At 42.0% G+C, this 23750-nt stretch overlaps 3 protein-coding genes across 5 annotated transcripts in view; 1 reads left to right on the top strand and 2 right to left on the bottom strand.

Annotated features, from left to right (window-relative positions):
• The first annotated feature begins 4673 nt into the window (after positions 1 to 4673).
• On the top strand, positions 4674 to 6860 carry LOC311112444 (ecto-ADP-ribosyltransferase 4-like). Of its 3 annotated transcripts, none has more exons than XM_084155577.1 (3): positions 4674 to 5254; positions 5506 to 5599; positions 6055 to 6860. In XM_084155577.1, exons 2-3 carry the CDS (start codon positions 5534 to 5536, stop codon positions 6805 to 6807), a joined length of 819 nt encoding a protein of 272 aa, XP_084011703.1. In that variant the 5' UTR covers positions 4674 to 5254; positions 5506 to 5533; the 3' UTR covers positions 6808 to 6860. The 3 variants fall into 3 exon arrangements, with proteins under 3 accessions (XP_084011703.1, XP_084011702.1, XP_084011704.1); XM_084155576.1 differs by having other exon boundaries at positions 4675 to 5254; positions 6049 to 6860; XM_084155578.1 differs by lacking the exon at positions 4674 to 5254 and having other exon boundaries at positions 5535 to 5599; positions 6009 to 6860.
• A 315-nt stretch (positions 6861 to 7175) lies between these two features.
• Positions 7176 to 20133, bottom strand: LOC311112102 (NACHT, LRR and PYD domains-containing protein 1 homolog; the record flags this gene model as incomplete). Its single annotated transcript, XM_084155078.1, has 4 exons — positions 19436 to 20133; positions 12623 to 12852; positions 7950 to 8951; positions 7176 to 7471 (listed from the first exon to the last, which is right to left on the bottom strand). Exons 2-4 carry the CDS (start codon positions 12699 to 12701, stop codon positions 7176 to 7178), a joined length of 1377 nt encoding a protein of 458 aa, XP_084011204.1. The 5' UTR covers positions 12702 to 12852; positions 19436 to 20133.
• A 1768-nt stretch (positions 20134 to 21901) lies between these two features.
• LOC311112391 (SLAM family member 5-like) overlaps positions 21902 to 23750 on the bottom strand; it is a 57681-nt gene continuing 55832 nt past the window's right edge. Inside the window, exons 3-6 of the mRNA XM_084155499.1 lie at positions 23465 to 23746; positions 23225 to 23341; positions 22715 to 22785; positions 21902 to 22086 (exon numbers count right to left, since the gene is read on the bottom strand). Of these exons, the coding sequence (XP_084011625.1) occupies positions 21967 to 22086; positions 22715 to 22785; positions 23225 to 23341; positions 23465 to 23746 (590 nt within the window). The 3' untranslated portion in view covers positions 21902 to 21966. The remainder of the gene's footprint in view (positions 22087 to 22714; positions 22786 to 23224; positions 23342 to 23464; positions 23747 to 23750) is intronic.

Genomic DNA, 23750 nt, shown 5'->3' on the forward strand with positions numbered 1-23750 from the left:
CACCAGTTGTTATCATTGCGATATGGAGACAGAAGAGGACATCTATGCCAATGTAGAGGAGGTCTGTGTTAAAGGCTATGGTGATCTGGCTGCAGGTTATGAGACTTTACACCAGAGTCCACAGGCTGGAACAAGTAAGTGTGTTTACAGATTCTTACACACATCTTAATTTATTCATTAAGTTTACTTTGCAGGACAATGCACAAAAAAAACCATAAGTCTGAGAGGAACTGAGAAATGATGCGTCACACCATATTTAGTTAATTGCTACTTTCCATCTGTAGTCCCTGGGCAGGTGAACATCTAATCATGGAAATATTCTATACAAAACTGACAACATAAATACATCAGACATTATAAAAACAGTGATCAGGACATAGGGACATTTATCAACACAGACGTCAACACATTGCACTGAGAAAGTGAAACACATTGCTGTTGCACAGAAATTGAAATATATGTGTACTCAAATTAAAGATGTATTACAAATGGAGGGGAAATGGAGGGGACATATTGCTAACACTAACATACTGTGATGCGGTGATGTTGAAGGAGTCAGGTGCAGGAGGGTTACGCAGCAAGGCGTCAAAAAACGCTCCAATGCACAAAACATGCGCACTGGAAAATACAAGGCACACAGGAAAATATCCTGGCGATACAAAATACACGAAGCTCCACCGAGCTTGACTATCCTCCACAATAAACAATCACACACAAAGACAAGGGGGCAGAGGGAACAATTTTACAGGTACTGATGAGGGGATATGAACCAGGTGTGTGTAATAAACAAGACAAAACAAATGGAATGATGAGATGAGGAGCAGCAGTGGCTAGAAGGCCGGTGACGACGACCGCCGAAGCCTGCCCGAACAAGGAGAGGAGGCAGCTTTGGAGGGAGTCGTGACACATACTGCTAATACTAAAGGCATGTATAATATTATCACCTGTTATAAGTATGTATGAAATGCTGCAAACGCTGCAATGTTTCTTAAATCAACAAATCAATCATAATCATGTTCAATATCATCATACATTGTCTTTCTATGTCGTAATGACACTTTTCACACAAAACTAATTCCTTTTAAATTGGAACCAAATTATTTCATGGAAATAGTAGTAGAGGAGGACAGAATTGGTGTTACTTTCTGTCTGTCTGTGTGTGGCTGAAGACCACAGCATCAGTTCATCTTGGTATCAGAACAGCATTGGTTTATAAGGGAGAAACTGGTCAGCTGGAAAGACTAAGATAGATACAGTAGGACCAAGTCAGGTGTATGTTACATTTGCTTCTCTACACGTGCAGGACTGAAACTTGGGAATCAGAACTGTCAGCCTTACAGACTGGCCTCAGTTTCTCTAGGACTGCTGTGTGTTCTCTTGCTGACCGCAGTCATAAGTCTATCTGTACACTGTGAGTATTCAACAATCACAGGTGGTAGGGTGTGAGTGTGTGTATGTGTGTGTGTGTGTGTGTGTGTGTATGTGTATAAAGAAGCATAAAATGATACATTTGTTCTCTGTTCCATCACAGATGGCAATGACTACAATCAACCATACTTCAGAGATGGAAGAACTTCAGACTAGTTACGAAAACCTGACTAAGGAGAGAGACCAGCTGGAGACTTCTTTCAACGCCTTGAATAAAGACAGAGACCAGTTACAGACCCATTTTAACACCTTGATTGAAGAGAAATACCAGTTACAAAGGAAAATGTCAGTGCTGGAAATAAATATTTCAGAAGAACTGGGTGAGTATGTATGTTGCGCTAATAACTGTGAATTTGAGTTGATGTGAAAAAATGATTTTGATACAGTGGGGAGAACAAGTATTTGATACACTGCCGATTTTGCAGGTTTTCCTACTTACAAAGCATGTAGAGGTCTGTAATTTTTATCATAGGTACACTTCAACTGTGAGAGACGGAATCTAAAACAAAAATCCAGAAAATCACATTGTATGATTTTTAAGTAATTAATTTGCATTTTATTGCATGACATAAGTATTTGATCACCTACCAACCAGTAAGAATTCCGGCTCTCACAGACCTGTTAGTTTTTCTTTAAGAAGCCCTCCTGTTCTCCACTCATTACCTGTATTAACTGCACCTGTTTGAACTCGTTACCTGTATAAAAGACACCTGTCCACACACTCAATCAAACAGACTCCAACCTCTCCACAATGGCCAAGACCAGAGAGCTGTGTAAGGACATCAGGGATAACATTGTAGACCTGCACAAGGCTGGGATGGGCTACAGGACAATAGGGAAGCAGCTTGGTGAGAAGGCAACAACTGTTGGCGCAATTATTAGAAAATGGAAGAAGTTCAAGATGACGGTCAATCATCCTCGGTCTGGGGTCCATGCAAGATCTCACCTCGTGGGGCATCAATGATCATGAGGAAGGTGAGGGATCAGCCCAGAACTACACGGCAGGACCTGGTCAATGACCTGAAGAGAGCTGGGACCACAGTCTCAAAGTAAACCATTAGTAACACACTACGCCGTCATGGATTAAAATCCTGCAGCGCACGCAAGGTCCCCCTGCTCAAGCCAGCGCATGTCCAGGCCCGTCTGAAGTTTGCCAATGACCATCTGGATGATCCAGATGAGGAATGGGAGAAGGTCATGTGGTCTGATGAGACAAAAATATAGCTTTTTGGTCTAAACTCCACTCGCCGTGTTTGGAGGAAGAAGAAGGATGAGTACAACCCCAAGAACACCATCCCAACCGTGAAGCATGGAGGTGGAAACATCATTCTTTGGCGATGCTTTTCTGCAAAGGGGACAGGACGACTGCACCGTATTGAGGGGAGGATGGATGGGGCCATGTATTGCGAGATTTTGGCCAACAACCTCCTTCCCTCAGTAAGAGCATTGAAGATGGGTCGTGGCTGGGTTTTCCAGCATGACAACGACCCGAAACACACAGCCAGGGCAACTAAGGAGTGGCTCCGTAAGAAGCATCTCAAGGTCCTGGAGTGGCCTAGCCAGTCTCCAGACCTGAACCCAATAGAAAATCTTTGGAGGGAGCTGAAAGTCCGTATTGCCCAGCAACAGCCCCGAAACCTGAAGGATCTGGAGAAGGTCTTTATGGAGGAGTGGGCCAAAATTCCTGCTGCAGTGTGTGCAAACCTGGTCAAGACCTACAGGAAACGTATGATCTCTGTAATTGCAAACAAAGGTTTCTGTACCAAATATTAAGTTCTGCTTTTCTGATGTATCAAATACTTATGTCATGCAATAAAATGCAAATTAATTACTTAAAAATCATACAATGTGATTTTCTGAATTTTTGTTTTAGATTCCGTCTCTCACAGTTGAAGTGTACCAATGATAAAAATTACAGACCTCTACATGCTTTGTAAGTAGGAAAACCTGCAAAATCGGCAGTGTATCAAATACTTGTTCTTCCCACTGTATATTGAAGTTATATGACTGTATTATCCAATATGCTCTCCTTCTGCAGGATAATGTCCTGTCAGTTGGAGGAGATTCAAGTCTAGCTGTTATTACCTCTCTTATGAGAAAAAAACCTGGAGTCAGAGAAGAGCATAATGTAATAATAGAGGAGCGGACCTTGTGATCATAAACAGTAGAGACAAACAGGTGAGAGAGAAGGTGAAAGAAAGGTAGAGAGACAGATACAGACAGACAGAGATAATAAACATACTAACTATGTTTTCCCCAGGTGTTTCTGAATAAATTGGCTAATAGTCGGAAGTTCTGGATTAGTCTGACTGAGTCAGTGAAGGAAGGGACCTGGAAATGGGTAAATGGAACAACTCTAATTGCAACAAAGTGAGTAAAATACAGATGGATCTTGTAGATACTTGGTTCTTGTACTAAATGCTGAAGACTTAATATAATGTCCCTCTAAACTTGTTGGTTCTTAGGTTCTGGAGACAAGGACAGCCAAATAATCATCTGGGTAGTGAGGATTGTGTGGTCTTTAACAGTTGTAATTATTCACCCTACTTGGGATGTATTCAGTCATGGAGTGACAAGCCTTGCTCACAGACTAATCAACGGATATGAGAGAATATGAGAGAATCCTTTCACTAAACAAACATATAATGCAAATGTCCTTTTGAGTTAGCAATAGCTTTAGCCTAGATTCTTGACAAAAATCTAATTGATATAATATCTTAATAATCAAAATTAGTACATTTGATTTTGGTGTTATTGATGTAATAGAATGGCAATTAGTAGTGCAATTGTAATATTATAGCTAATGTAGTATGTACAAGTCAAATGCACAATCTTTAAACAATAATTTAGTTAATATGATAATATTAAACACATACACTGAGTGTACAAAACATTATGAACAACACAATTGATTGGCTCAAATGCATTAAGAAGGAAAGAAATTCCACAAATTAACTTTTAAGAAGGCACACCTGGTAACTGAAATGCATTCCAGGTTACTACCCCATGAAGCTGCTTGAGAGAATGCCAAGAGTGTGCAAAGCTGTCATCAAGGCAAAGGGTGGTTATTTGAAGAATCTCAAATATAAAATTTATTTTGATTTGTTTAACACTTTTTTGGTTACTACATGATTCCATATGTGTTATTTCATAGCTCTGATGTCTTCACTATTATTTTACAATGTAAACATAAAAAAAAAAAAAAAAAAAAAAACTTGAATGAGTAGGTGTGTTCAAACTTCTGACTGGTACTGTTTGTACTCTGTCACCATATAAAATACACACGACGATTTAAACATTTTGCTAATTAAGTTATGGCATGTACAATATATATTTTTTCTGGCCTTTGGGAAACCAACTCACAAGGATTGGGAGAGAGTGAGTGTGGGTAATGTTGGCCAATTCATGTGTGGGTGTAGAGTTGAGGGTCAGTGCACGCTGGGTCAAACAGTAGTTGAAACTAAATAGTCTGCTTTCCTTCATCTGAATTGACATGGGTAAAAAACAGAACTGCTGAAAGCAAATACATCCACAATATTACTTTCACCTATCCCATGTTTCAGATCAGTGCATTTGAAGCAGAGGAGAGGAAGCCACTGAAGACTATTGAGATACACCCGGTGAAGTAGGTTGGCTTCAAGAGAGAGTTTGCATCTGTGGGTAGTCTACACTTGCGTCCGACCCAGGACAAGGTCAAATCATTCATTTATTGTAAGGTGATTTCTGTGAAGCCGTTTGTGTCAGAGCCTGACTTAACAGGATAGACCTAAACTGTCAGCTAAAACAATCTGGGACTGGGACTGGACAAAGAGAGGACAGAGATCCGGTAAGGACACACATTTGCTGGCACACACACACAAATGGATAATAATATTTTTCAATGATCTGTTTTAAAGTCAATTTGAAAGTCAACTGAATTATATGCACATTAGTTTGTATTTCAATTCCACATTAGGTGATCAACCTCATGTTCTAGCAGTTATTACTGACTGACCAAGATGCATCAGTCATATTGCTTCATTGTAAAAATACCACTATTAGGAAATCAGTGATTATTTTTCAACACTCTGTCAACAGGTTGTTTTGCTGTCAACCTGCATTAATTATGAAATACTTGACAGGAGACCTGTTGCTCTTGGCAACAATGCTCACCACAGTCAACAGTGCAGAGGTGGGTGACCCCAGTTGTACATATTATTTGAATATATTGATGACAGAATTTACAGGATGCCAGAGTTTTATATTTATATATGTAACCATTTACAGTATATATATTCTAACACTGTACAGCTGTCTTCAGCAGTGCCAGAATGATTCTAACATTGTATAGCTGTCCTCGGCAGTGCCAGAATGATTGTAACACTGTATAGCTGTCCTCAGCAGTGCCATAATGATTCTAACATTGTATAGCTGTCCTCGGCAGTGCCAGAATGATTCTAACACTGTATAGCTTCCTCAGCAGTGCCAGAATGTTCTAACATTGTATAGCTGTCCTCAGCAGTGCCATAATATTTCTAATGCTCTATAGCTGTCCTCAGCAGTGCCAGAATGATTCTAATGCTGTAAGCTGTCCTCAGCAGTGCCAGAATGATTCTAATGCTGTATAGCTGTCCTCGGCAGTGTCAGTGCCAGTGTGACGAGGAGCGGTTGAACATAGAACTGAGCTCGGTGGACGACCGCTACCCGACGTGCAGGGAGGAGATGATGGGGAACATCACCGCGGGCGACCTGCTGACCAGGGAACGCCAGGCCACCCCCTCTTTCTCCACTGCCTGGTCGCAAGCTGAACGCTGCAATATGACCGTGGCGAACCTCACCGACCTCCATGTCACAGCGCTGACCCTCTACACAAACACATACAACCGCACCTTCCCTTTGATCTTCGATGTGGATGCCAGATCCCTGGGCCCCAATGCCAAAGTCTACTGCCGGTACTTCCTGTTTAAGTCTCTCCACTTCCTGCTGACCGACGCCCTGCGGCTCCTGAGGGGGCAGGATGAGGTGGAGGCAGAGTCGGGGCAGGATGGGAAGGGCTGCCTACTGGTGTACGCTGACAGCGGGCGCAGGGACAACTTGCGAGGGGAGGTGGGGGATCAGGTGCGCACCGGGCATTTCGTCCTGGCATCCACGCGGCGGTACAGCTCCAGCTTTGACCTGACCATCCGGACGTGCCACGGGCACCTGCTGCCCCGCTCGCACTCGCGCCACTGTCGCTCCTCTTCAGGCCTCAATGTGCTGGTGCCACCCTACGAGCTGTTCAGGGTGGCGGCGGTAAAGAGGGTACCTAACAAATGGGGAGGTGCCCTGAAGTGGCACTTCTACCTGGAGTCCATTGGCACTATGACCAACCTCAACTGCGCTATGACTTCTGCCGTGTGAATGACAAGTCAGTTTGTACAAAGCAAATAAAGTTTGTTTGTTTGAAGAATCGATTAATTTCAATGTTTTTCTGTAGACACTACTACCCTCTACTCAGAACCATAAACATGGATTGCAATCATCCCTTTTTTTCTCTCTGTACATATAAAACACTCAAACCTACCTTCCTAATGCACCTATACATCTCTCTAAACTCTAAAGTCTCTGCAATGGCAATTTGGTAGATGTGACAGTACAGTCCGTGCTGATGTCTCTCTAGAAGACCATTCATACAGCAGTGATATCTTTCTAGTAGACCTGCCAGTGTCTGTCTCCCAGTACGGTCTGCATCCTCCAAAAGCCCCACATGCTCATCCGGCGCGTCCAACTCAAACGTTCCATCTCCCTAAACACTTCCCTCTCCAACTCCCCTCCTGCCCAAAGCATGTCCGCCAGCTCCCAGCATTGGTCGGGCTCCAGCAGGAACCCCCAGACTCGGAGGCCAGGTAGCATCGGACCTCACTGCCCAGCGAGGCATCCCCCAGCTCCCGCAGACCGCGGAAAAGCGCCAGGGTGGTCTGAGGGTAAGGCTCAGCCTTGATTGCCTGCTTGATGTACTCCGCCGTGATCTCCGTGATCCCCTCTGAGCCTGTGACCTTTAGACTTTTCCCTAGACATGCTAGATCTAAGAGAGTCTGGTTGGGTGTTGTTGAGAGGCCAAGGAGGAAGCACAGGAAGAGGTCATAAGTTCCGTGCGTATTTTGTAAAACCCTGTCCACGGAGCATCTGTGGAGGTCTAAAAGGGTTGCTCTCCTGAACGTCCCTTTCAATCGACCAAAGAGTGTAGTACGGTGGAGTAGTAGGTTTCTCCTTTTGTTTGTGTAGGTGAGAAACACGTGCAGAGCAGCTAGGTAGTCTTGAATACCCGTGTACGTAAAGCGGTACATTTCCTCCAGGTACATCTCACACCCTGCGATGAGCGGGCTACACAACCTGTGGAATGTGGAACTTTTGGAGATGTCGATTCCGTGTTCCTTCACATCGCTCTCGCTGAATATGATACTTCCTCTCTCCAGTTGTAGAAAAGCCAGCTTCCCTAGCTTACGAACAACCTCTCTGATTGATTCTGAGTGTTCACCATTTAGATCGTCCTTTAAATAAACCGATCAGAACAAGCAAAAAATGAGTGTATAGTTGCGTCAGAGTGTCTATCTCAACACGCTCTCCCTCCTCAGTGTTTTCTAAAATGGCCGCCAACATCTCACAGCACAACGGTGTCTGGCACAGGACGCAGAGGTTCCGTGATGACTCTAGGGCAATAGCTTTCATGACTAGGGCGATAGCTTTGTGCACCAGACTCTGATCGCCAAACCTCTTTCTAAAGAACTCCCTCTTCTGGGGGTCGTCAAACCCCCGTATCTCCGTCAAGCACCGTTGTTGGGGGAGGAAGTCGATGGGGATGAAACTGGCGGCCGCAGGCCTGGTGATCACCCAGACGTAGGCGGAGGGAAGAAGCAGCTGACACCACATGAGGTTTGCTAGGAGGACGGGCAAAGGCATCTCCTTATTGATGTCAGACTCCACCGATAAGCTATTAAAGTCCACATGGAAGTTGAATTGGTCCAAACCATCCAAGATGAAGACCATCTTCGTCCGACTCAGGTCCAAACTGGGGGTCTCGCTCACTGACGTCATGGATGAGTGGAAGTGGCTGATGAGGCCACTCAGACTGAAGCGCCGGTCTATCAGCCAATTGAGTTCACTGAAGGGAAAGACAAACATGAAGTCGACGTCCTGATTGGCTCTGTCCTCTGCCCAGTTCAAAATAAACTTCTGGACACTCGCCGTCTTCCCTGAGCCCGCGGGTCCCTTTGTCAGGACGGTTTTTACTTGAGGCCGATCCGGAGATAGCGGCGGTTTGAAGATGTCGTCAAGCTTGATTGCTACTTCCTCATTGGCAGTGGGCATATCTGTTGGTGGCCTTACGGATCGCGCAGCAGCATGCCTATCGTCGTGCCATTGGACATTGCCCTCGGTGATGAGGAGTTCCACGTAGGCGTGTGTGAGGCAGTGGCTCCGCACTTCTTGTCCTGATGGGGTTCCACCACACAATGACGCGCACCTCCCTCTTAGCTCTGATTGGAGCTTCTCTCTGACTCCTCTTACTGCTGGGACACAGAGAGAGAGAGAGAGAGAGAGAGAGAGAGAGAGAGAGAGAGAGAGAGAGAGAGAGAGAGAGAGAGAGAGAGAGAGAGAGAGAGAGAGAGAGAGAGAGAGAGAGAGAGAGAGAGAGAGAGAGAGAGAGAGAGAGAGAGAGAGAGAGAGAGAGAGAGAGAGAGAGAGAGAGAAGAGAGAAGAGAGAGAGAGAGAGACAGGGAATTCAGATTAAATTGTTTAGGCTTTTTGCATGTATGCTTATGTATGTATGCCTATAAGAGAGAAACATTCTGAGTGAAACTAAATCTATTCTAGTGAACTTAGCTCTAAATGTTGTGTGCACAGCGAGATGAGCTACTGAAGCAATGTCAACAGTTGAAGTCGGAAGTTTACATACGCAGGTACACCTCCAATTGACTCAAATGACGTCAATTAGCCTATCAGAAATACACTTAAACTCAGTTTTTCACAATTCCTGACATTTTATCCTAGTAAAAATTCCCTGTCTTAAGTCAGTTAGGATCACCACTTTATTTTAAGAATGTGAAATGTCACAATAATAGTAGAGAGAATGATTTATTTCAGCTTTTATTTCTTTCATCACATTCCCAGTGGGTCAGAAGTTTACATACACTCAATTAGTATTTGGTAGCATTGCCTTTAAATTGTTTAACTTGGGTCAAACGTTTCGGGTAGCCTTCCACAAGCTTCCCACAAAAAGTTGGGTGAATTTTGGCCCATTTCTCCTGACAGAGCTGGTGTAACTGAGTCAGGTTTGTAGGCCTCATTGCTCGCACACGCTTTTTCAGTTCTGGCCACAGATTTTCTATAGGATTGAGGTCAGGGCTTTGTGATGGCCACTCCAATACCTTGACTTTGTTGTCCTTAAGCTATTTTGCTTTGGAAGTATGCATGAGGTCATTGTGCATTTGGAAGACCCATTTGCGACCAAGCTTTCTTCCTCACTTATGTCTTGAGATGTTGCTTCAATATATCCACATAATTTTCCTTCCTCATGATGCCATCTATTTTGTGAAGTGCACCAGTCCCTCCTGCAGCAAAGCACCCCAACAGCATGATGCTGCCACCCCCGTGCTTCACGGTTGGGATGGAGTTCTTCGGCTTGCAATAACCCCTTTTTTCCTCCAAACATAACGATGGTCATTATGGCCAAACAGTTCTATTTTTGTTTCATCAGACCGGAGGACATTTCTCCAAAAAGTACGATCTTTGTCCCCATGTGCAGTTGCAAACCATAGTCTGTTTTTTTTTACTGCAGTTTTGGAGCAGTGGCTTCTTCCTTGTTGAGCGGCCTTTCAGGTTATGTCGATATAGGACTTGTTTTACTGTGGATATAGATACTTTTGTACCTGTTTCCTCCAGCATATTCACAAGGTCCTTTGCTGTTGTTCTGGGATTGATTTGCACTTTTCGCACCAAAGCACGTTAATCTCTAGGAGACAGAACGCGTCTCCTTCCTGAGCGGTATGACGGCTGCGTGGTCCCATGGTGTTTATACTTGCGTACTATTGTTTGTACAGATGAATGTGGTACCTTCAGCTGTTTGGAAATTGCTCCCAAGGATGAACCAGACTTGTGGAGGTCTACACATTTTTTCTGAGGTCTTGGCTTATTTCTTTTGATTTTCCCATGATGTCAAGCAAAGAGGCACTGAGTTTGAAGATAGGCCTTGAAATACATCCACAGGTACACCTCCAATTGACTCAAATGATGTCAATTAGCCTATGAGAAGCTTCTAAAGCCATGACATCATTTTCTGGAATTTTCCAAGCTGTTTAAAGGCACAGTCAACTTAGTGCATGTAAACTTCTGACCCACTGGAATTGTGAAATAATCTGTCTGTAAACAATTGTTGGAAAAATTACTTGTGTCATGCACAAAGTAGATGTCCTAACCGACTTGCCAAAACTATAATTTGTTAACAAGAAATTTGTGGAGTGGTTGAAAAACAAGTTTTAATGACTCCAACCTCAGTGTATGTAAACCTCCGACTTCAATTGTGATTCAGTATATACAGAGCATTCGGAAAATATTCAGACCCCTTTACTTTTTCCACAGTTTTTTACGTTACAGCCTTATTCTAAAATTGATTAATTCGTTTTTTTCCCCCCTGATCAATCTACACACAATACCACATAATGACAAAGCAAAAACAGGTTTCAGAAATTAGGCACATTTATAAAAATAAAAAAACTAATGTCACATTTACATACTCTAAGTATTCAGACCCTTTACTCTGTACTTTGTTGAAGCACCTTTGGCAGCGATTACAGTCTTGAGTCTTCTTGGGTATGCCGCTACAAGCTTGGCACACCTGTATTCGGGGTGTTTCTCCCATTCTTCTCTGAAGATCCTCTCAAGCTCTGTCAGGTTGGATGGGGAGTGTCACTGCACAGCTATTTTCAGGTCTCTCCAGAGATGTTCGATCGGGTTCAAGTCCGGGCTCTGACTGGGCCACTCAAGGACATTCAGAGACTTGTCACAAAGCCACTCCTGTGTTGTCTTGACTGTGTGCTTAGGGTCACTGTCCTGTTGGAAGATGAACCTTCGGCCCAGTCTGAGGTCCTGAGCGCTCTGGAGCAGGTTTTCATCAAGGATCTCTCTGTACTTTGCTCCGTTCATCTTTCCCTCGACCCTGACTAGTCTTCAAGTCCCTGCCACTGAAAAACATCCCCATAGCATGATGTTACCACCACCATGCTTCTCTGTAGGAATGGTGCCAGATTTCCTCCAGACGTGATGCTTGGAATTCAGGCCAAAGACTTCAATCTTGGTTTCATCAGCCCAGAGAATGTTGTTTCTCATGGTCTGAGAGTCTGTAGGTGCCTTTTGGCAAGCTCCAAGCGGGCTGTCATGTGCCTTTTACTGAGGAGTGGCTTCCGTCTGGCCACTCTAGCATAAAGGCCTGATTGGTGGAGTGCTGCAGAGATGGTTGTCTTTATGGAAGGTTCTCACATCTACACAGAGGAACTCTGGAGCTCTTTCAGAGTGACCATCAGGCTCTTGGTCACCTCCCTGACCAGGGCCCTTCTCCCTCGATTGCTCAGTTTGGCCAGGCGGCCAGCTCTACGAAGAGTCTTGGTGGTTCCAAACTAATTACATTTAAGAATGATGGAGGCCACTGTGTTCTTTGGGGACCTTCAATGCTGCAGACATGTTTTGGTACCCTTCCCCAGATCTGTGCCTCAACACAATCTTGTCTTGGAGCTCTACCGATAATTCCTTCGACCTAATGGCTTGGTTTTTGCTCTGACATGCACTGTCAACTGTGGGACCTTATATAGACAGGTGTGTGCCTTTCCAAATCATGTCCAATCAATTGAATTTACCACAGGTGGACTCCAGTCAAGTTGTAGACACATCTCAAGGATGATCAATGGAAACAGGATGCACCTGATCTCAATTTTGAGTCTCATAGTAAAGGGTCTGAATACTTATGTAAATAAGGTATTTCTGTTTTTAAAACGTCTAAAATCTTGTTTTCGCTTTGTCATTATGGGGAATTGTGTGTAGATTGATGAAGGGAAACAATTATTTAGTCCATTTTAGAATAAGGCTGTAACGTAACAAAATGTGGAAAAAGTAAAGAGGTCTGAATACTTTCCGAATGCACTGTAAGTCCAGGCTAATGAAAATCATGAGGAGATACAGTACTTACACTCGCTTCTCTGAGTAAGGGCTGTACGTTCTCCCTCGGTGTCTGGTAGGGTCGCCCCCTGTTGGCCAGAATCCTCCATTGCAGTCTGAGCCAGGCTGATGTCACAATCTGTGGGGTTGGACTGGGATACACTTGTGATTTTCTCCCAGAAGAGATTCACAGCAGGGTTGTGCTCAATTCAGCATGCTCTTGAATATAGGGTGGGAGTCATGTTTTGGCTGGTAAATGTGCTAAAATGGGAATACAATAGACATTTCTACTTTCAAATGGTACCTCAAAGATGGTTGGAGGGCCACACACATATCAGAGAATGCTGACTTGAATGGGAATATCAGTTGTTTTAAATTATACTGTCAATCTTCCATAGGAAACAGGGTTGGGCTCAATTCAGAATTGAATGGAGAATGCCTCATCAATTCCAATTAAATTATTGAATTTTAATTGAATTCTAATGAAAGTAGTAAACAGGATAAGGAATTGAATTAAAAGGAAATATAATTGAATTCAGTGAAATAAAAATGCCTCTTCTATTCTACAGTGCCCTCCACTAATATTGGCACACTTGGTAAATGTGAGCAAAACATTTCTTTATTGTTTATCTTCTAGGTCTTTCATTCAAAAATATTAACCAAAATCTAACATTGAAGAAAAGTAAAATAATTGAAAGAAAAAAAATATTATTATCATAAAACAAATATTTTTCTCAAATTCAGTGGGGGAAAAAAGTATTTAGTCAGCCACCAATTGTGCAAGTTCTCCCACTTAAAAAGATGAGAGAGGCCTGTATTTATCATCATAGGTACACGTCAACTATGACAGACAAAATGAGGGAAAAAAATCTAGAAAATCACATTGTAGGATTTATTATGAATTTATTTGCAAATTATGGTGGAAAATAAGTATTTGGTCAATAACAAAAGTTTCTCAATACTTTGTTATATACCCTTTGTTGGCAATGACACAGGTCAAACGTTTTCTTTAAGTCTTCACAAGGTTTTCACACACTGTTGCTGGTATTTTGGCCCATTCCTCCATGCAGATCTCCTCTAGAGGAGTGATGTTTTGGGGCTGTCGCTGGGCAACACGGACTTTCAACTCCCTCCAAAGATTTTCTATGGGGTTGAGATCTGGAGACTGGCTAGGCCACTCCAGGACCTTGAAATGCTTCTTACGAAGCCACTCCTTCGTTGCCCGGGCGGTGTGTTTGGGATCATTGTCATGCTGAAAGACCCAGCCACGTTTAATCTTCAATGCCCTTGCTGATGGAAGGAGGTTTTCACTCAAAATCTCACGATACATGGCCCCATTCATTCTTTCCTTTACACGGATCAGTCGTCCTGGTCCCTTTGCAGAAAAACAGCCCCAAAGCATGATGTTTCCACCCCCATGCTTCACAGTAGGTATGGTGTTCTTTGGATGCAACTCAGCATTCCTTGTCCTCCAAACACGACGAGTTGAGTTTTTACCAAAAAGTTATATTTTGGTTTCATCTGACCATATGACATTCTCCCAATCCTCTTCTGGATCATCCAAATGCACTCTAGCAAACTTCAGACTGGCCTGGACATGTTCTGGCTTAAGCAGGGGGACACGTCTGGCACTGCAGGATTTGAGTCCCTGGCGGTGTAGTGTGTTACTGATGGTAGGCTTTGTTACTTTGGTCCCAGCTCTCTGCAGGTCATTCACTAGGTCCCCCCGTGTGGTTCTGGGATTTTTGCTCACCGTTCTTGTGATCATTTTAACCCCACAGGGTGAGATCTTGCGTGGAGCCCCAGATCGAGGGAGATTATCAGTGGTCTTGTATGTCTTCCATTTCCTAATAATTGCTCCCACAGTTGATTTCTTCAAACCAAGCTGCTTACCTATTGCAGATTCAGTCTTCCCAGCCTGGTGCAGGTCTACAATTTTGTTTCTGGTGTCCTTTGACAGCTCTTTGGTCTTGGCCATAGTGGAGTTTGGAGTGTGACTGTTTGAGGTTGTGGACAGGTGTCTTTTACACTGATAACAAGTTCAAACAGGTGCCATTAATACAGGTAACGAGTGGAGGACAGAGGAGCCTCTTAAAGAAGAAGTTACAGGTCTGTGAGAGCCAGAAATCTTGCTTGTTTGTAGGTGACCAAATACTTATTTTCCACCATAATTTGCAAATAAATTCATAAAAAATCCTACAATGTGATTTTCTGGATTTTTTTTCTCTCAATTTGTCTGTCATAGTTGACGTGTACCTATGATGAAAATTACAGGCCTCTCTCATCTTTTTAAGTGGGAGAACTTGCACAATTGGTGGCTGACTAAATACTTTTTTTCCCCACTGTATATGTGTGCCAAAATTATTGGCACTCCTTCATTCAATACTTTGTGCAACTTCCCTTTGCCAAGATAATAGCTCTGAGTCTTCTCCTATAATGCGTAATGAGGTTGGAGAACACATGGCAAGGGATCTGAGACCATTCCTCCATACAGAATCTCTCTAGATACTTCAGATTCCAAGGTCTACGCTTGTGGACTCTCCTCTTCAGCTCATCCCACAGGTTTTCTATGGGGTTTAGGTCAGGGGACTGGGATGGCCATGGCAAAACCTTGATTCTGTGGTCAGTGAACTATTTTTGTGTTGATTTTGAGGTGTGCTTTGGATCATTGTCCTGCTGGAAGATCCACCATGGCCCAGTTTAAGCTTCCTAGCAGAGGCAGTCAGGTTTTGATTTAATATCTGCTGGTACTTGATGGAGTCCATGATACCATGTATCCTAACAAGTTGTCCAGGGCCTTTGAAAGAAAAACAGCCCCACAACATAAAGATCCACCACCATACTTCACAGTGAGGATGAGGAACTTTTCTGCATGTCTATCTTTCTGTCTACGCCAACCCCACCTCTGGTGTCTGTTTCCAAAAAGCTATATTTTGGTCTCATCTAACCATAGAACCCGGTCCCATTGAAAGATTCAATAACGTTTGGCAAACTGTAGGCACTTGAGTTTGTTGTTTGATGACAGCAATGGCTTTTTTTATGGCAACCCTCCCAAACAACTTGTGGTTATGTAGGTGGCATCTGATCGTAGTTTTGGAGACTTTCTGAACGCAAGACCCAACTAACGTCTGCAATTCTCCAGCTGTGATCCTTGGAGATTTTTGGGCCACTCGAACCATCCTCCTCACGGTGCGTGGGGTCAATATAAACACACGTCCATTTCCAGGCCGATTGTTAACATCTCCAGTCGCTTTAAACTTCTTAATTATTGCCCTGATAGTGGAAATGGGCATTTTCAACCATTGAGCTATTTTCTCATAGCCATTTCATGATTTATGCAGCTCAACAACCTTTTGTCGCACATCATTAATGTATTCTCGGGTATTTCCCATAGTGATGGATGACTACGGGAGCTTGGCCTTTGTGCCACCTCATATTTATACCCCAGTGAAATAGGAAGTCATGGCTTACCACTTAAGTGTTCCTAATCACTCAGGTGAACTTAAAAATGTAAAATATGAATGGGAATATACTTCAGTTAGATTTTACTCATAAAAATGTCAAGGGGTGCCAATAATTGTGGCACACATGTTTCGGAGAAAAATATTTATTTCACATTTATCAAAAATCATTTTACTTCAATTAAAGATTCAATTTTTGTGAATATTTTGAATGAAAGACCAAGAGGATAAACAGCCAAAAAAAAAAATCACAGCCCGTTTTGCTCATATTTACCAAGGGTGCCAATATTAGTGGAGGGCACTGTATATTGGGTGTAGTCTATGCAAATATACTTGTACATAAAACATCAAACATGTCATTATATACATGCATATAAAATATTGTTGAAACAATAGATTTTCAGGACAAACTCTTAAAATGAATGATCAAGGAAAACAACACCTGCATGTGAATATTCTAAGTTATTATATTTAATTATCACTTACGTTTCATTCAGTATGGGGAAAATACTACATTTCCCAGCATACATTAGTTTAACCCACAAATTGACCCTGGCCTGAGGCCTTCAAAAAGAAGCCAAACAAATTTGGTGGAAGTATAATTAGTTGGCTATTATAAGCGCTAAGGTTAAAATAGTATATGAACATTGTTTCCAGAGAAAAGTGATATATTCTTTGGTATCTGGAAGTGTGATCTGTCCGATTCAATGAAACTCTCATGTTTTATAACTGAATGGAATTTATTTTAGTTGCACCAGAGAGGAAGAGGCAAAGCGAGAGGTTTACTCCGCCCACAGAATATAAGCCCAAGAAGTGAGAACATTTTGTATTGAGGTCAATGAAAGTGTCGAATTTGGTCGACAAAAAATGTAATTGCTAATTTGCTACGTGAGACTTATATGATTGAATAGAAGTTTGCTGCTGCCCATGCTGTCACATATTCTATAATGGTACAGATACAAAGATGGGTCCTCTATCTATCTCCTTGGCCTGTTGGTCACACATGCATCTACCCTCCCATTGGATATAATGGTCCCACCTGATCTAGCCTCCTCCCACCTGTCTTCCATGTTTGAGGACATGCATTTCCATTGTTAAGAGTGTTCACTTGACTATCTTGTCAATATAATAGACAATCTTTAATTGCTCTGAATTAAATTCTACTTCCTGTTACTCAAACTGAAATTCGACATTTTATAGAGGGTGTAAGGGTGTGGTGAATTTCAACTCATGAGTTGAATGGAACTGAATTCCAAAATTCTGAATTGAGCCCAACCCTGATTCACAGCTAATAGGACAAAACTGAGATGCAACAGAAGATCGGATAAATGCCATGCATGAACTTCTTTGCACCCTTTTCATTGTAAACCTGAGTCTAAGCCTTGGGGGATAGTTTTTAGCTCAAACCATTCGGACAAGATAGACGATTTCGTGAAAAGTAACTTGTCGGTGTCCTCTCATGTCTGGCAAACAAAGGCACTGACAAGCACTTATCTACCACATATGCGAATGGCCGATACAAGCAGATTCAGTGGAATGAGAAGCAGCCCATGCAAATAAACAGAAAGTCTCTAGCATTAACACAAGGGGGGCTTTCTCAATTGGATTTGCTCAACCCCTGCTTGCTCTCTCCGCCGTCCTCTCTGGGCTTTTGACAAAGGTCAAAGGTAATCAAGGAGAGGCGGCGAGGAGATGGAAAGTGGACGAAAATGCGCTTGTATGAAATGAGACTTCTTCAATCGCGCGTTATCAGGCAAATGGAATCCCAAAATAAATGTATAAAGTGATTTAAAATGAATCTAGCTAGATGTCTCAGACATTTTATACATAGAACGTTTTTAAATGTTTGCATGGTTTTCTCCGTCGAGAAAAAAATAGCTGATTAAAATGGGGTGTGGCAGATTTCAAAACTCTTCCGAGAAGGACTCGGGTAGGGTACACATGTGCATCCTCGCCAAAAGGAGAGTATCAAGGAGGGGAAGACGTCTTCCGTTGGTTACTAATGAGTTGACATTCTCCTTGACCACATCAGTTTCCGGGTCACAGACGACAGACTTTTTCCCAAATGTGAAAAGGCTGGGTTTTATTAAATGAAACGTGATGACGCCACCAACGTCCGGCACGGACATCGACCTCTGATAGTTCCTCATTCCTCCTTCACAGCAGCCATACCTCTCTATCTGCCATTGAACCCAGTCTTCTCTTAAATTAAATACCATGACTGTTTTCTTATTAGCTGGGATTGTCATTTGAAATGTATGATACAACATACTTTGGTGATATCGTTATCAACGTACTGCATAACCCTAAAAAATAAAAATAAATGTGTATCCAGGGTGTGCTATTAGCTTGCTCACACTCTTTAAGAAAGACTGATAGAATAGCTAGCATAGCTAGCCATCGCTAGCATTCACTGGTTGAAGTTGAAGTACCTTTTGAGTGTAATGGAGTGGACTATTACATGAATATATGTCAAAAACGCATCTTTTGACTAATGGGTCAAATAGTATGTTAATTGTGTAGATACTCCTCTAGGAAAACCAATGGTACAAACCCATGTCTCTATCATAATCCATTCAAAAGTGTTTACCCTTCGGGATAGCCAAAATTATGGTGACTAAATCAGTGGAGGCCAGAGAAAGAAAGTGGGCAAAAATCTGGTAAATAGCATTGTGACAGCTAGGCTGGATGCTGTGCGAGAATTAAGGCTCACTGTTGAACTCGTCATCTTTCTTGTCGAATCTGGAGGACATAAAACAATATACAGGTAATATAGATATCGATTTTGAGACATGACGTGATGTAATATTTTCATATTTTAGTACAAAAACAAGCGTATCCGTGTGAAATGTCTTTTACATTTAATTCAGCTGGTTTCATGTTAATGTAGCTTTTTGCGACCAGCGGAAACAACTTTGTAGCGGACCACCACACCTCAAAGGTTACTGCGAGAAAGCGCCACCGCTCTGTCAACAGAGTTCGGTGCTTATTATCTGATGCATGAAGTTACGAAATCCGACTTAAAAAAATTAATAATAATGTTAATGATATGTTAGAAAAAGACCACACTGAACGATTCAGAACATGAATAATCATATTTGTCTTGGTCAAATGTATTTTATACCGTAAGGAAGTTAAATTTCATCACCAAAGCGCGTTTTCACCCACTCAGGGTAGATAGACGGGACCTATAATCCAGTTATAATACAAAAAGTGTAAACTAACTATGTGTGTCGTTATTTCTTGAATTCAGGCTTGGATGAACTGCTTTCAACGGGGAAACATTTCTTCCGTACCCCACTTCCGTGGTTTTAGTTGAAAACGTCACTTCGTGCAGCTATGCTATAGATGGGGAATCAAATTGAAAGTGTAAAAGTACTTACCACTTTGTCCATGCTGCTACTGACTGAAAGCTAATGTGCGTTTTATACAGGAATGTTACTCATTTCCTGTAACGAAACATTGGAGTTTAACAAATTACAACATTGCGCATGCGCAATCTGAATTTTGTGGAAAATTACATAACATTTATTCCTGGGGTCCAATCACGATTACGCAATTACATACAAAATAAAACAGTTCATAACACAACCTATTATTACACTCTACCACAACACACACACACACACACACACACACACACACACACACACACACACACACACACACACAAACACACACACACACACGATTTAAGCTACACTTACACAATTTACAGTCCACTGTCTCAGAGCAAAACATTGTGCATTATTATGTTCAGTATACAGTATACTGAAATATAAAAACATTCAACCACTAGATGGGGGAAAAGGATTGGACCAAAAGTTCTCTAAACAATGCTTGAAATCTTTTAGGATTTTAAAATAAAAAGTGAGTCATTCACTGTTTACAGTCATAATTGTTTTCAAATTTGAAATGTACAGCTGCCTGGCATGCAAAGTTACAGGACAAAAGGTCACATACACTTAAACTCACTAAATTACATTTTACATTTTACATTTTAGTCATTTAGCAGACGCTCTTATCCAGAGCGACTTACAGGAGCAATTAGGGTTAAGTGCCTTGCTCAAGGGCACATTTACGTCATTTGGCAGACGCTCTTATCCAGAGCAACCCACAAATTGGTGCATTCACCCTACAGCCAGTGGGATAACCACTTTACATTACAATTTATTTATTTATTATTATTTTTTGGGGGGGGGGGGGGGGGGGGGGGTAGAAGGATTAATTTATCCTATCCCAGGTATTCCTTAAAGAGAGAATCCACCAAACAATTACAGTGGTCCCTCCTATTTGACCCTAGAAGTAGGCTTCATTAAAACCACAATCTGGAGTTGTGTTTCTGGAGAAATGTCTCTAGAGAAATGTTGCCACTCTTAAACTCATAGAAGCAGCTATGGCTTCAAGGAATGACAGTTTACACAGGTATTCTGACAACAAAAACATAAATGGGGAATAGAGTAATCTACCATCATATTTTGGGTTGTGATAGGGTATGTAAAACATGTATATATTTCAAGCATGGGTATTGATGTATTGATGACTGTTAAACATCAGGAAATATACACATTTTATGACTTTAAATGAAATGAATGGGTAAGTCTTTGACTTAATATATTGAAGCTCAGTTTGAATAAGTCAAGAGATTATTTTAAAATAGTGAAAAGTGAATTATATCTTCATATTCAGTCTCAGTAACTACTCTGAAATAGAGTAGTATAAAAATGAAATAGCCTACAGTGAAACAACTTACTATGGTATCGACAGATTTGTTATTTTCGGGTCACAGTAATCTGTGCAGGCACATGCTCTGATACAAGGAGAGTGTACAGTGTCTGCATGAGTCTGCAGGAGGGAGTGATTGTATTCTTAAGGGAGGATGTGCTACATAGATAGGGACATCATATTAAACGAAACAAGCTAATTAAGAGCTACAATTGAGCCTAGACCAACATTTTGCGAAAAGCGATAAGAAGAGGAAAGTGTCACTCAAGATCAAACGGCAAATCAAGATCTACCCTCAGACGTGTTTCAATACAACATACACGGTGAAAGGAAAAAATAAATCTATGGACCTTTTGTTTCTAAAGTAGCCTAACAGCCATTGCTTCTAAGCAGTATCTCAAACACCTGCTCTTTTTATAATATGTACACAGCTGCTATCCACTGGCAAGCTAAACAATGACCAGCTATAAAAAGATACAGGGGAGGCACCTACATTTAAACAACAAAACAGACAGTACTGAAATTAAGCTTTGGCCCAGTGTCACGCCCTGGCTCTGGGGACTCTTAAATGTTGAGCCAGGGTGTGGATTTGCTATGTTTAGTTTTTCTATGTTTTTGTTCTAGATCGTTTGATCTATGTTGGCCAGGGTGGTTCCCAATCAGAGGCAGCTGTAGCTCGTTGTCTCTGATTGGGGACCATACTTAGGCAGCCTGTTTTGCACTAGTCTTGGTGGGATCTTCTATCACGCTGCGCCTTGGTTCGTGTCTTCAGTCAACGATCGTGACACCCAGCAGTAGCATAGCAAACACACTAGTGAATTGGATTAAAAGATAGGTTCCAATTGTTTTAAACTATACATTGGGATTTGGGACAAAAGACCCTTGAAAAGAAGGATTATCTTGATCCTGCTACTAACTCAATGCATAGCTATTGAATTGGTCCGTATCAGTGGATGTCATTGAGACAGCTCTTTGAAAGAAGGTCTGTGAGAATGTCCTACAAAGAAAGCTTGAAATTATAATATCAGCGCAACAGGTTTTCTTCCATAACAACTGTGCCTCTAAAAGGTTTTCTGGGTGAATATATTTTTTACTTTCATTTTGTTTCAACGTCTTCTTTATGATATACCGTCCTCTCCAGGATGTGAGTTGTCATGTCGGCCTCTCATTGACTTCCCATTTTCCTCCTTCATGCTGTGTCAACATCTCTGCTGGCAGCCATGCGATGTAACAGGAGTGTATCATAAACTGATGTCAGTTCAGGGTTGTCTCTACGTGACTCCAGTTGTGGTATACTGGTTCGCTCCTCCTAGGCAGGGAGAGGGAGGGAGGTAGGGGTGGGAAGGGCGGAGAGGGACAGGGAAAGAGGGACAGGGAAAGAGGGACAGGGAAAAGGGGGCAGAGAGAGGGGAGAGAAAAGGGGTGGGAAAGCAACAAAAATAAGAAAGGATCTTATGCTTCTTTATTAGAAACTTTGCGCCTGATGCGCTCTTCTCCATACTCATTTTTCTGCAGTAGGTAACTCAACTGTCAACACAACACATCTAGGATCTTTCCTGAAGCTAGTGGGAGGAACCATGAAGCCAAACTTTAAAAGTCCACTGTAAAATACTTTCTTTTTTCTTTTTTTCTAGGGGGTAGATCAGCTTTCATATTGCAGATAGATTGTAACTTCCATCAATGTAATTGTCTGCATCACTTCCAATCAAAGGCATTACTGTATACCATATGTGCTGTGTGGCTTCTCATTGTGCAACCCAACCATATCATATGGGCAAAACTGGTTGCAATGACATCAGGCCAGGTATCAAACTCAGGTGGTCTGTGCAGCTCAAGACCACATTAACCCACTGGCACAGAGCTAAAGCCTACAGTTGTTGTCATGTGGGCTGCAAAAGCTTCTGTATTGTCTATCAGCCTGTAGCTTTTTTACTAACCTGATTATCTGTTCGTTTTTTAGGAGTTATCGTTGCATACTGAATATCATCTTTCACTCTTTCAGATGAATCTATGAAGACAAATAAAGTAAAGTAAATATATGGCCTACGGTGAGGTGTGACTAACTGACAGAGACATACAGACACTCAGCCCCAGGACAGGTTCTGTAAACACTCAGGACTAATTTGTTACTATGGGTACCGGTCTCTGTGCTTGCAGTCTTTTTGGTGTCAGATAAGCCAGTAATCATTGTCAGAGAGTGTGTGTGTGTGTGTGCCTTCTGCTTTTTCAACATTTAGAGAAGTTGTCTGAGATAATGACACTGTCTGACCAAGCAGAGGAAGTGTGGAAGATATGCCACTTTATTTGACCAGCATCCTGTGTTCAAGAAAACATTTACTACCTTTTCCAAAACAATACCCTTGATAGTAAAATTTTTTAATAAAAAATAAATTAAAAGGTAGTCACTTTGGGGAGTGACCTCACACCTCTAAAAGAGAAATACCTGCCTTGTGAGTGTCCATTTCTACTCTTCTTTAGATAGATTGCAAGTCCAACCAGCCCTGAGGCAACCAAAACACAGATTACAGCAATAATAAGAATACCCCGATTCCTCTCATCACTGTCTGAAATAAATAAAACACAAGGCAATTATTAGTGTAAATATGTTTTGAATGAGCTCAACTACACTTCGCTTTCACTTTGTAAATGCTATTTTCTGGATGGCTTTAATTCAAAATTGCTCTAACCTGCATCATTAGGATGACCATCTTCGCTGCAACATTTTGGGACATGAACTGTCTCATTGCTGATAGGGTTAGCAGACACACAGCTGTAGGTGGAGTTGTAGTTATTTCCCTCTACCTCCAAACGGAGAGATAGATCGGTGTTGAGATTAGGACTGCTGGTCTGGTTTAGTTTTTCCTCTCCCCTGTACAATGTCAATGTCACCTCTTTTTCATTGTCGACAGAACACACCACACTACAGGAGCTGCTGTCACACTCCGTCACCTGAGGTTTGGAAACAACATCTGG

Source organism: Coregonus lavaretus (genome assembly GCF_964263955.1).
Source record: "Coregonus lavaretus genome assembly, chromosome: 38".
Taxonomy (NCBI): domain Eukaryota; kingdom Metazoa; phylum Chordata; class Actinopteri; order Salmoniformes; family Salmonidae; genus Coregonus; species Coregonus lavaretus.